The 12,749-nt window shown below is 42.5% G+C and overlaps 2 protein-coding genes across 4 annotated transcripts in view; both read left to right on the top strand.

Moving 5' to 3' along the window:
* The window catches only part of slc26a6 (solute carrier family 26 member 6), a 15,262-nt gene extending 7,305 nt beyond the window's left edge, over positions 1-7,957 (top strand). Inside the window, exons 11-20 of the mRNA XM_022757574.1 lie at positions 1-67; positions 1,000-1,095; positions 1,808-1,914; positions 2,041-2,110; positions 2,832-2,924; positions 4,392-4,502; positions 4,695-4,838; positions 5,266-5,320; positions 6,406-6,533; positions 7,815-7,957. Of these exons, the coding sequence (XP_022613295.1) occupies positions 1-67; positions 1,000-1,095; positions 1,808-1,914; positions 2,041-2,110; positions 2,832-2,924; positions 4,392-4,502; positions 4,695-4,838; positions 5,266-5,320; positions 6,406-6,533; positions 7,815-7,838 (895 nt within the window). The 3' untranslated portion in view covers positions 7,839-7,957. The remainder of the gene's footprint in view (positions 68-999; positions 1,096-1,807; positions 1,915-2,040; positions 2,111-2,831; positions 2,925-4,391; positions 4,503-4,694; positions 4,839-5,265; positions 5,321-6,405; positions 6,534-7,814) is intronic.
* A 1,997-nt stretch (positions 7,958-9,954) lies between these two features.
* Positions 9,955-12,749, top strand: part of mgll (monoglyceride lipase) — a 34,603-nt gene continuing 31,808 nt past the window's right edge. For 2 of the 3 annotated variants that reach the window (XM_022757554.1, XM_022757552.1), the window contains exon 1: positions 9,955-10,177. In XM_022757554.1, the coding sequence (XP_022613275.1) occupies positions 10,156-10,177 (22 nt within the window). In that variant the 5' untranslated portion in view covers positions 9,955-10,155. Of the gene's footprint in view, positions 10,178-11,331; positions 11,431-12,749 lie in introns of those variants that run through there. The other variant, XM_022757553.1, reaches the window with a different exon arrangement.

Below are 12,749 nucleotides of genomic sequence, written 5' to 3'. Positions count from 1 at the left end.
TCTATCAGCTGTAGTTATCCTCTTCATCGTGCTCTGGATCGGGGCTCTCTTTGAAGAGCTGCCCAAGGTATGTGTGTGTGTGTGTGTGTGTGTGTGTGTGTGTGTGTGTGTGTGTGTGTGCTCACATCTGTGCACTAGCATAAGCACGCATATGTGTCCAAGCGTGTCCTGAGTGAATGTGACTGTAAGATTAAAGTTCTTAACACTCAGCTGAAGTGAAAAGGAGACGACAGTGTTGTTTGTGTTTGTGTGTTTGTGTGTTTGTGTTTGTGTGTTTGTGTTTGTGTGTTTGTGTTTAGGTTTGTGTTTGTGTTGCTTGTGTTGTTTGTGTGTTTGTGTTTGTGTTTAGGTTTGTGTTTGTGTGTTTTTGTGTTTGCGTGTTTGTATGTTTGTGTTTGTGTGTTTGTGTTGTTTGTGTTTGTGTGTTTGTGTTGTTTGTGTTTGTGTTTGTGTGTTTGTGTTTAGGTTTGTGTTGTTTGTGTTTGTGTTGTTTGTGTTTAGGTTTGTGTTTGTGTGTTTGTGTGCTTGTGTGTTTGTGTCTGTGTTTGTGTTTGTGTGTTTGTGTGTTTGAGTTTGTGTGTTTGTGTGTTTGTGTGTTTGTGTGTTTGTGTGTTTGTGTTTGTGTTGTTTGTGTGTTTGTGTGTTTGTGTCTGTGTTTGTGTGTTTGTGTTTGTGTGTTTGTGTGTTTGAGTTTGTGTGTTTGTGTGTTTGTGTTGTTTGTGTGTTTGTGTGTTTGAGTTTGTGTGTTTGTGTGTTTGTGTTTGTGTGTTTGTGTTGTTTGTGTTTGTGTCTTCAGACTCAGATATCTGCTGCTTTTAAAAACAAATAGTTAAAGCCCCAGAGACAGTGAATGAATCTAAAGTGACTGAGCTGAGAGGAGCAGCGTTCTTCAGACTCTAAACCAGGACACACAGAGCTTCCAAAAACCACATGACAAACAAACGTACCGTCACGTTTCAGGAATCAAACCTGTGACCTGCTTTGTCTCTGACTGTGCAGGCAGTGCTGGCTGCCATCATCTTTGTCAACCTCCACGGCATGATGAAGCAGTTCTTGGACATCCCTGCCCTGTGGAGGAGCAACAGAATAGACATGGTGAGTGGCAAAGGGTTAACGTCTTTCCACCAACATCATCAGGTGTAAACAGGCTTTTTAAACATGGCCGACTCCTTTTCTGCAGCTTCGCTCTCAGAGGAAGCTGTTTCTGTTCTGACTGCACCTGGACAGGTGACAGGTGTGTGTACAGTGTCTCTGAAAGACATCCCAGCAGGAAATGGTTTTGTGTTCACATCACTGCTGATCAGCTGATAAATACCTGAGACTACTGCAGAGTCATGTGACCCAGATGTGAATGCTGATTGTTCCCTTTTCCGTGGAAGACAAAAGCCTGATGTTATCTGGGAGGTTTCCTGTTCTTTCATGTTGTTGTTGTTGTTGTTGTTGTGGTGGTGTGAGCGCAGCATGAGATCATGTGGCCGATACATTTACTGTCATGGCGTCAGGTCGGCGTCACAGTGTGAGAACAAACCGCTGCTCCTTCATTCCTCCTGCTGTCAGGCTTCTCCACGCCGACAGTTTAATTCAGTCATTTATGTATTTATATTATTTATTTCATATAGAAACTGCGACATAATGTGTTTTTTTAAAATCTATTTTCACTTGTTTTATTCTTATTTATTTGACTTACTGCAGCTTGTTGTTGCTTGTACTGATCTTATTATTAATACAAAGTTTGATTGTGGCTCCACAGAATGAAACAGTCTGTGTTGTTTTACCACATCACACTTCACTCTCTGTTTCTCTTCAGGTAATCTGGATGGCCACCTTCATCCTCACCCTGCTGTTGAACCCTGACCTGGGCCTCGCCGCAGCCATCGCGTTCTCCATGCTCACCGTCATCTTCAGGACACAGCTGTAGGAATACGTTACCACGGGCGAGCTGTCAATCAGCACACCCCTCCACTTTCAGACCGCACCTCAACACAAGTATCAGGAATCACAGGAAAACAAATGACAGGTGTTTGTTGTGTGTGTTTCCAGACCTAAATACTCCCTGTTAGGACAGGTCCCAGACACTGACATCTACAGGCCACTGGAGGACTACAGTCAGGTACAGCACTGTATTTAAATCAGCTCGAAGCAGGAGCAAGGACATGATGTCCACACTCCAGAGTATATTTATATTTAAGTGATAAATTAAAAGGGAATTACATCAGTCACTGTTTAAAGTTACAAAGCACAGCTCACCCTCTTTTGTCCCTGACATTAAGGCCAAGAGTCAAATATAGATATGTTGATGGGAGTGATGTTCCACTCTGTCACCAACACTCGTCCTCACTTCTCAAATACACATTGATATGATCAGAAAAAGCTGCAGCTCTTCTCTTCTTCTCCACTGTAGAGTCTGAATCCTGCTGAAGTTTTAATCTCTGTCACTGATGCTGTAGATTCCTACAGAAGAAACAACTGCAGCTGTGACTTTCACATGTTTTAACAAACAAGTCGTCCAAGTAAAATCAGCTGATTATTGACAGACAGTCTTCACTGTATGTGTTGATCAGCAGAGATGGGGAGTGTCTTTGTGTTAAATATCACACCTGTCAATGAGAGGGAAGACCTGCCAAACATTATTGCATTTAAAGGAATCACTGAACAATTAGTAAATCAATACAGAGTTAATTCCTCCCCAGTGCAATTATTAACCTTCAACGCAGCGTCATGTTTGCTCCAGTGCTACTTTCCTCTCAGCTGATCGGACCTGCTGTGTTGTCATGAACACCTGTTGCTATGGGAACAGATGTTTTATTGATTAACCGACTGATTGATTTTAGGTGAAAAAGCTTCCAGGGATTTTGATCTTCCGTTCCTCTGCCACCCTCTACTTCGCCAACGCTGAGATGTACCAAGACGCTCTGGGTGAGAAGGTGAGGACACACACACACACACACACACACACACACACACACACAAAATGAAAAGACCAACATTCCTCTTGTCACAGTTTCCTCTCTGACAAACATTATTTCTGACACTAATAACTGACCCGACTTTTCCACCATTCACTCGTTACCATTGTGACAGATATTGTTCAGATGTCATCCCACCATTTTCTCCTCCTCTCTTCTGTTCAACCTTTGTTTGAACACCCTCCTCCCTCCCTCCTTCCTTCCTCCCCCGTCTCCCTCCTCCTCCTCTGTCACGTCTCTTTGGGGTAAAAGGGAAGACAGATTGAGGGAAGACGGAGAAAAGATGACAAAAGATGGGAGAGAGGGGGAGAAGCAGAGGGAGATAAAGGAACACCTCATTCATTAAAATGTCAGCATGTCAAAGCCACAGGGTCGATCTTTTCTTCCTCATGTTTGATGCACGAAGCTTTCACAGAGCGGGCAGAGGCTGCAGGTTTATTTACCGAGTGAGAAACTGCCACGGGACAGAGGCTCCGTCCACACTGCTACGCTTTCATTTTAAAACACACCTTTTTTCCTGCGTTTCCTCCCCCCATCCGCTCGACTCCAGAGTTTTCAAGCCCTGAAAACTGAGACTTTTGGAAACTCTGGGCTTGTGTTGTAGTCTGGACAGAAACTGACACCTTTGTAAACGATGAGGTCACAACCGTGGTCTCTCCTGATTGGCTCTCATCAGCCTGGACCACCAGTGGTGAAAACAACATGATAATGAATCACAGAGTGACTCAGCTGATGGGTTGTGCTTGTGGAGGGAGAGGCGAGATTGCATCAGCTGGTGATGTCATGCAGAACGAGAAGTTTTTCATCCACAGTTTTGTCCTGAACGCTCGCATCATATTATCACATGGTCTTCATGAGTTAAGATCTGCCGATCTCTGTCAGGTTTGGTTCAGGAGAAGGAGGACGGCTTGAATGGCTGTAATCAGATCGTTTCTGTCACTTCGTCATGTTAGTTCGTGTTGTAGGAAAACACACCTTGATATTTAATTTCAAACATTTCATGTTGACTTTACAGCAGAACCCTCAAACCAAAGCACCAAGCCTCCTGAACACGCATGACATCACTTCCTCAGGCTGTTACCTGCCACACCTGCCCTGTTGGTTCATGTTTATTTTGTGATGGGGAAGTTGAGATGGTGTGACTGAACTGGTTGAACTGGATAATCATGAGGGTGCTGAGCTTCATCTCACTATGCTGACCCATAATAACTCCTAACAGACAGGTGTTAACAGTCAGAGCTGTAAACTGTAACAACCTGTCACTCATTCACATCTTCACGTCATTCACAACAATAGATTTATTACATTTTAATGTTGCTCAGTTTGGTTTGAAAATAGACGTCAACACAGGAAAGTTAAGAGATGAAATATTAAGGTTTGACTCTGTGTGGAAAAGGAATGTGAAACGGTCTGATGTGTTTACAGTGTGGTGTTGACATCACCAAGATCCTGTCAGCAAAGAAGAAGCTCGAGGCCAAAAGAAAGAGGCATGAGAAGAAAAACGCCAAGAAAGCCAAGAAGAACGCAGGAGATACGGTGAGTTAGACCAGATGCATGATGGGTAATGGATGCAAAAGGATGTTTTTATTTCTTTTACATGAGAAGGTTGTTCCTCTCTTTGTCTAACTCACTGAGAACCTGCTGAGCTTTGACTTCCTGGACCTGACAACTCTTGATTCATTGTCTGAAGCGCTCATGTGAGGTGTCATGTCTCCTCCTGTCCAAAAGGAGGAGCCAGAGAGGGTGGAGCAGGAGGACATTGCCGTCATTGAGATGGATGCTGAGTCTAACCCCTCCCTCCCAAGAGCCATCATCCTCGACCTCAGCCCCGTCAACTTCCTGGACACTGTGGGAGTCAAGACGCTACGAAACGTACGAACATCCCCCTTAATTTAATAATTTAATCATCAGGCATACCGTTAATTAAATTTAAGTTAATTAAAGTTTTATAGCTTTATGGTCACAGTCTTAAGAATATATATATATATATATATGTGAACAAGTTACAATAAGGAACTTCAGATCCTTAATCTAAAACACCTTTTAAAGAAATGTGTGGAACAAAGAGACAGTTGAATGAAATTCATCCCAACGTTAGAAAGTGAACCGACACAAGATTCATTAAATCTTTAGTGTATAAACTTCTTCCTGTTTAAGCTTTTCTCTGCTCCTCCATTCATCCCTCTGTCCCTCCCCTCATCATTTAGCTCCTCAGGCTTTCACTTACTTTCAATTGAATTGTCAGACTAACTAAATGATCCAGTCTGACCTTTGCTCTGCTCTTGTGCGTCTGTTTCAGATCCGGAGGGACTATGGGGAGACCGGTGTAGAGGTGCTGCTCGCTGGCTGTCAGAGTGAGTCCATCCACGTCACTAGAATAAATTAACAGATTGAATAGAAAAAGCAGCTGTGTGGACTGGAAGGTCAGACTGTGACTCAGTAATAATCAGAAACACAGGACCGACCTCTGCTCTCAGCACTAATGTTTCTATCTGCTGGAGACCAACATCAACCTAAACGTCACTTTACTGTCAGTATGACTTTACGTCTTCCTTCTGTGTGTGTCCGTGTGAAATGAAGTGTCTTATGTGTATGAGCTGAGTGTCTTAGAGTTTAAAGCTCTATCATTAAAGACACTGAAAGTTTAATGATCTGACGTCCTACAAAATCCCACCAGGGTTTTCAGTTTTTTGTGTGTGGATGTATTTTTACAGTGGAGTTCTCCGTGCGCTCAGACACACACAATCTGAATTCTTTCAGCAGCACTGGATGTTATTTCTACTGGTTGTGATATTATTGTAACGCTCTGTGATGGAGCTCGTTCAGCTGGTTTCCTACAAAACACTCTTCCAGGCTTTCTGAGTCTGGCATGATCTTCATCAGTGGGTCGTCAGAAGATTAGAACGAATCCTCAGGAAAGCTAAAAACAAAAATACTTATAGTCTGTTGGGTGGTTGTTTTTACTATTACTTATTTTAATAAAGCATCTGTGTTTATTTTTATATAACAGGCCACAACTTGAGGTCTGACTCGGTGGGTCGGGAAAAAATGTTTCTCCTCAGGGAAAAAATCTTACGACCACGATTAGCAGCCAGAATAAACCCGTACTGGATTGCCTTCAATGGCCTGTAATGAGGAAAATTGTTTATCATGAGTGTTTGGGCTCGTAAAGGAACCGCATAGAATATTTATATAGCCAGGAATTATAACGAGGTTCAGTCAACACAGCAACGACCCCTCCCTTCCCCTTTCCTTATTTACTTCTGGTTCATTTTATTTCTCCTGTAAATGTGAAACTTCATCCTCCTCCATGTCTCTGTTTCTTCTCTTCATACCATCTCTTGTCCTCTCGCACTGACACGCTCATTGTCTCCATCTTCCCACGATGTTTCATACTCAGCTCTGCCTGGTTATCACATCACTCTCTCTCTGTCTGTAGCTGGGGTGGTGGACAACCTGCAGACTGGAGGCTTCTTCACTGACAAAGTGACCAAGTCCTGTCTCTTCTACACCATCCATGATGCTGTTCTGCACTGTCAGTCTGCAATGACACAGAGCCAAGACAAGGTGATGCACACACACACACACACACACACACACAGCTCAGCCTGAGAGAGAGTGAGTTTTTCATATTGTTTAAGGGTGGAATGCTTTAACTCGTGGCTGAGTAGACGGGGGAAGTCGAAGTCAGATTTTAGGCGTTTCCTGTTTCTTTAGCTGTTTCCTGTTCACCAGCGTAAACTCACTTCATGTTTGCTGTTCGTTCACCAGCCTGCTGATGAAAAGATTCAGTGGATTCAGACTGTGTAATACTGTGAATTGGTTTAATAAAGTAGTTTAAAAAGTGGACATCATGTTTCTAATTAGACTGTGACAATAACGGAGTTCAGTGTGTGTTTCATGCTCATCACAGTGGACGATAATTAAATGTTGATCCTTCATCTGCAGCCGGACCTGGACTGCACAGCATGACAGGAAAATATAAAGTGACATAATCCTTTAATTCATTTTAATGCATTTTGATGCGAACACAGCTAAACATAAAGACCTGAGCAGCATCAGAGATGGAGCTCGTCCCGACAGACACCATCTGTGTGTGTGTGTGTGTGTGTGTGTGTGTGTGTGTGTGTGTGTGTGTGTGTGTGTGTGTGTGTGTGTGTGTGTGTGTGTGTGTGTGTGTGTGTGTGTGTGTATGTGTGTGCGTGTGTGTGCGTGTGTGTGCGTGTGTGTGCGTGTGTGTGTTAATTCATACACCTATATTTGTGTGTCTGATCTGTTTTAGTGTTTAGTTGCTGCGTGACTGTGTCTCTGCTCCCACAGGAGAAATCTAACAGAGAACAAAGACGTGGCCCTGGTCCATCAGATACAGTTTATAGGAGCTTTTTCATAGGAACACACACACACACACACACACACACACACACACACACACACACACACAGTATGTTTCACATGGAAATGCTTGAACAGGACAGAGAACCTGATACACCCTGACATGAAACCCATCTGAGCTGCAGTGTTTCTATTTAATTTCATTTTAAACCTTTAATTCAGTTTAACTTTATTGACACGAGTGAAAGACAGAGTTGTAGAATCATTTCAGTGTAGCAGGATAATAAACTGTAGAGGACCATATGAGTGAAGTAGGAACACTGTGTTCTGAGATGCTTGCTGCTTCCTCATGAACCTCTACTGAGAAGGGAAAATCAAAATGTGGAACATAGTCTGATAATGATGGGCTGCTATTTTTCCCTCTGTCTCTGTCCCACCTGGTGTCCTTCTTCTTCTTCTTCTTCTTCTTCTCTGGTTATTATTTGTCCTGATCTCTCCTGTCCTTCTGTTTCACAGGGAATCACAGCGACACATTTCTGAGTCCTGAGAGGAAAGATGGAGGACAGACTCTCTGTGTGAGACTTTATCCTCTGAGCTTCAGATAACTGGGACTCCTGTCTGACACACACACACACACACACACACACACACACACACACACACACACACACACACACACACACACACACACTAGTGCAAGTAACACAAGACAGTGGAAAAAAGACAAAGCAACAGAATGCAAATAAATGAATAAATGACAGGCTTCACTGCCCACACCTGCAGTTCCTCTAACGACCACTAGAGTCTGGCTCCAACAGTGAGTCAGTCCCCATAGACTCCCATGTTAAAATGTCCAACTTTACAGCAGAAATCAACATGTTTACAGCCTGGTACAGAAACTGTTTTGGTGTCTAGAGCTCTGGTCTCAAAGCCGCTCTATGAGTGACATCACAGAGGCTACGTTCATCTTTATTTACAGTCTGTGGTGCAAAGTTATAAAACAAACACAATCAGACAGTAACCACACACACACACACACACACACACACACACACACACACACACACACACACACAACTTGGTGTTGAAGCCTATTAATACATATTAATATTCTTCTTTTTGTCCATCTTTGCATGACAAGTTTTTTTTACATTTAATCACAAACACCAACTGCATATGTGTATTAATGGTTTATTTATGAAATTTAAAATCAAAAATATGGCAATAAACATGTACTTACATGAAAATAAAAATATTATTTTGCTCAGCCCCTTTTCTCATTTCCTCTCCAGACAGACACTTTTGATGTGAAGCATTTTCCGCAGAAGACGTTTCGATTTAGTGTTGAAACGACAGGAACTTTCCAAAAGATCAAATATGGATCTCATCTCACTTGGACCGCTTGATTCTTCATCTCCAGACGAGTCACATATGGAGCTGAGATATTCTTAGTTCTGCCAGGTGTGGAAGATGCTCATTAAAGTAATTAAAGCTCAGAAATGTAACAGGAAGTTTCCTCATTATATAACACTCATGTTTTAACCCTGAGTCATAGAAGAGGTAATTAAACCTGTCAGGCGTGTTTAACTGAATGAAGCTCAGTCGTCACCTTCATTCCATTTATCAACAGGACAACTGAGCTTGAAGAGGTTCAGTCTTCAGGTTTAAATTCATTAAACGCTGAGTTCACACAAAAACAATCAGACACATTTCTCCAGTTTAAGTTCCACATATGAAAATATGATTTCTCTTTGTCTCATTTCTAATGAAGCGATTTGTGGCCACGCCTGTGAGTGTTCAGAGGTGGGAAGAGATTCATTTTCCACCACAACAATCCTCTGTTGACTAAAAACAGGTATTAATGAGTCACTGTTAGTCGGAGCAGGAACTCTGAATCATATATACACATAACAAAAGACTTTGCTTTTCCAGTAATGGCTCTCATTAAAACTCAGTTTATGTATTTTGGTACAGAATCATCCTCCTGTCGTCCATTAATCCAAAAACTAGAGTCATATTTCTCTCAGAGACGAGAGACTACGCACATGAAGCTGTGTTTCTAACGCTCAGGATGACCTCTGCTGATGATTTCCTGTTTTCATGTCACGTTGCTTGCAAGCTCGGCAGAGGTGATACAAAAAAAACAAATTTGTCCAAATCTAGTGTCTGTCTGGACCTCTGGTCAAATCCTGATTTTATAACCTTGATGTTGTCTGGCAAAATCAGCAAACACATAAAGACAAAGCCTGAGCTGTGATTTCAGCTGTATTTACTGAACAATAATCACTCAGAGAGACAGTTAGAAGAGACAGCGTCTCACACAGAGCACAGCCTCCGTCTGGATCCACAATAGTTTAGTCTGTATTTACTTCTACTCCGGAACATCACAGACTTTTATCAGAGGCAGGTCCTTATGTCTCACTCCCTCTGTTTGATATGTAGAGTTGATAATAGTCGATAGTACGAAGCCTCGTTACAGATAACTTCTCTTTCTCCCTTCCTCTGCTGGGTGTGTCTTATGTTTATGTTAATAATAATGACACATGGAATCAAAGGAGTTTATCTGCTGCAGTGGAGGTGTGGCTCAGTGTATTGGAAGTGCTCCTCCTCTTCCTTGCAGTTCACGAGCAGCTGGGAAACCACAGTGGATCGGTAGACTGAGGCTGACCAGTAGTGGAACCATCATCAGTCAGTCAGGGACACTAGCGACTATAGGGCCAGTCAAGAACGAACCAGGTACTGAGTACAGTCCACAACGGTTAGAAAACCAGGAAATGTGAGAAGAGTAGAGTAGAGGTGTTACCTTGCAGGGGAATATTTATCATTGATAGTCATTTCTTTCCAGCGTTGGTGGAGAATGAAACAGAACCTAAAGGAAGGTAAATATTGGATTTATGTGTAAATAGACAACTGTCCACAAGTTCACCACGTTAAGTCAACTGTGCCTTGTGGAGCTCTCTCTTTATTTTCTGTTTACATTCCTTGTTAATCACCACTGTGTGTCTGAATTCTGACAAACCTGCAGATGCATTTCCTTCATCATAAAACATTTGTAAATGTCCAAGTTCAGTTCTTTGTTTAAAGGGAGCTTCCTGTTAGTTTTCTCTGCTGCTGAACCTGGTTTCTTGTCAGCAGCAGGTGGAGCTGATTGTCTCCAGACAAGAGCTTCAGCCATCTTTGTCTATATAAGACAAGATGTTATAACAAGTCCTCGAAGCAGCTACGTCCTCAGACTGGACGTTACAGTGACCAGACGGGCCGGGGCTAGCTGTTAGCATGCTAACTTCAGGAGAAGGGAAGACGTGATAGAAACAAGATTTAACATTAGTGTTTACATGGAAAATATTCTTTTCTCTTTCTTATTTTCTTTTGTATTTTTTTTTTACTTTTAAACTTAAACTTGTAAGAATCCAGTAGACCTACTTTATCAATAATAATTTTGTTTTCATATCATCATCAATCTTTTGGACCTTATTTATATTGGACTATTATATTTTCAGACACAGACATTTTCCTTGCTTTGAGCTCTGTTTGTCTCCACCTCTGGAGACAGATGTTGGTGAGTAAAGAAAAAAGTTTCCTCTAACGCTAATTTCTGCTAATGCTAATGTTAGCTACACTTTCAAACAGCTGGTTTAATGTTAATGTGTTGTGTCTGCAGTTTGCTCTGCTGCCCCCAAGTGGCTAATTAATGCTGCTTTAAGTCTAACAGGAAGTTTATTTTTCTGTTACAGTAAATGTGGCTCAACAGAGGGGCAGAGAGAGGAGCTGTGTTCCCGCCTCTGGGGGAAACTGTAATGTGTGTGTGAGAGAGAGAGAGAGAGAGAGAGAGGGAGAGAGAGAGGGATGTGTGTGTGAATACTCATTTAGTTTCTCTTCAAACGTCGCTCACTGCATTCTTCTGTTGGCGGGAGGCGACAGCAGAGCATCAGAGAGAGAGAGAGAGAGGAGGGAGAGAGACATACAGAGAGAGAGAGAGAGAGGAGGGAGAGAGACATACAGAGAGAGAGAGAGAGAGAGGAGGGAGAGAGACATACAGAGAGAGAGAGAGGAGGGAGAGAGACATACAGAGAGAGAGAGGAGGGAGAGTCCGGGAAGAAGCTGAAACTTCGCTGCAGACGCTCGTGAGCAGGTCGGTCTCTTCTCTGAATCTTTATATTTTTCAGTTTGTGACATCAGCCTGTTTCTTCTTCCTGTTCCGTCACCGTCACTTTAACTTGTAGTTTGTCATGATGCTCGTGCAGCTTCAGCTTCCCCATGTGAAACCCGCAGAGCTGATGAACCTGTGTGTGTGTGTGTGTGTGTGTGTGTGTGTGTGTGTGTGTGTGAAGGTTAATGGACTGAGGTTCCTTGAATATTCACACACAAGTTACAAGATCTATTGTTTCCACATGTGATGATGATGGTGATGATGATGATGACGGTTCACTGACAGTTATTCATGTTGTTGTGATCAGCTGAAATATTCCCGCTCACAGAGGAGTAGCTCTAATGTGGAAGAATCAGTCGCGTGTTGATGTCCGTGTTTAATCATTAACATGAATCCTAATTATGGAATCTCATAGTAAAACCATCAGGCGTTGCTTCGGTGTATTGATCAGTTAACTGACTGATCATCTGCGTCTATAATCTGTTCAATAATGAAGCAGGAGTCTCAGAGTCTCAGGTCACTAAAACCTGAAGCCGAAACCAGAGCAGGGACTATTTTTACCTGCGGCGGTGACACGCTGTCCTCTTCATTGTGATGCAGCACATGTCATTAACACTGTAGCTCCACAGAGCTGGAGCCTCTATCCACCAGGAAAGAGTCCATGTGTAAGGAGAGATAAGGGGGGGGGGGGGGCATGTTTGTTTGTGTGTTTGTTTGTGTGTTTGTGTGCAGCTTTACAGGCTCTGACAGGAGAGAGACAAAGACTCTTGACACAGAGGGATTTTTTATTTGCAGTGATGTGAATGAGCTCAGTGTTTATATGCTGCACTGGGCACATGCACGCGCATGAGAGCACTGAAATTCAACAATTAGATGATAAATAAAAAGAGCTCGTTCACATCAGTCTTCCTCCTGTTATTGATTTTTATTACATTTTATCATCATCATGTTCTTTATGATTCATGCTTCTTAATTACAGCAGGCTGGTGACGTAACTGTAGTACAGTGGACGTTACAGAGTGGATATATAGTATATATATGGTGTAGGCTATATATGCTGTATATATAGTATATATATGGTGTGTATATAGTGTGTATATCATGGTGTAATGTAGTGTTGTTACTTCAGAGGATCAAACCTGCTTTAATGTGCCTGTAGTTATGGTCATAACAATACGCGTGTGTGTGTGTGTGTGTGTGTGTGAGAGAGAGAGAGAGAGAGAGAGAGAGAGAGAGAGAGAGAGCGAGAGCATGTGGAGAGCGTGGGGGTTGAGAGAGAGAGAGAGAGAGAGAGAGAGAGA

Source organism: Seriola dumerili, unplaced genomic scaffold (assembly GCF_002260705.1).
Source record: "Seriola dumerili isolate Sdu_G_001 unplaced genomic scaffold, Sdu_1.0 BDQW01000283.1, whole genome shotgun sequence".
Lineage (NCBI taxonomy): Eukaryota > Metazoa > Chordata > Actinopteri > Carangiformes > Carangidae > Seriola > Seriola dumerili.
This window is presented reverse-complemented; position numbering and strand designations above follow the sequence as displayed.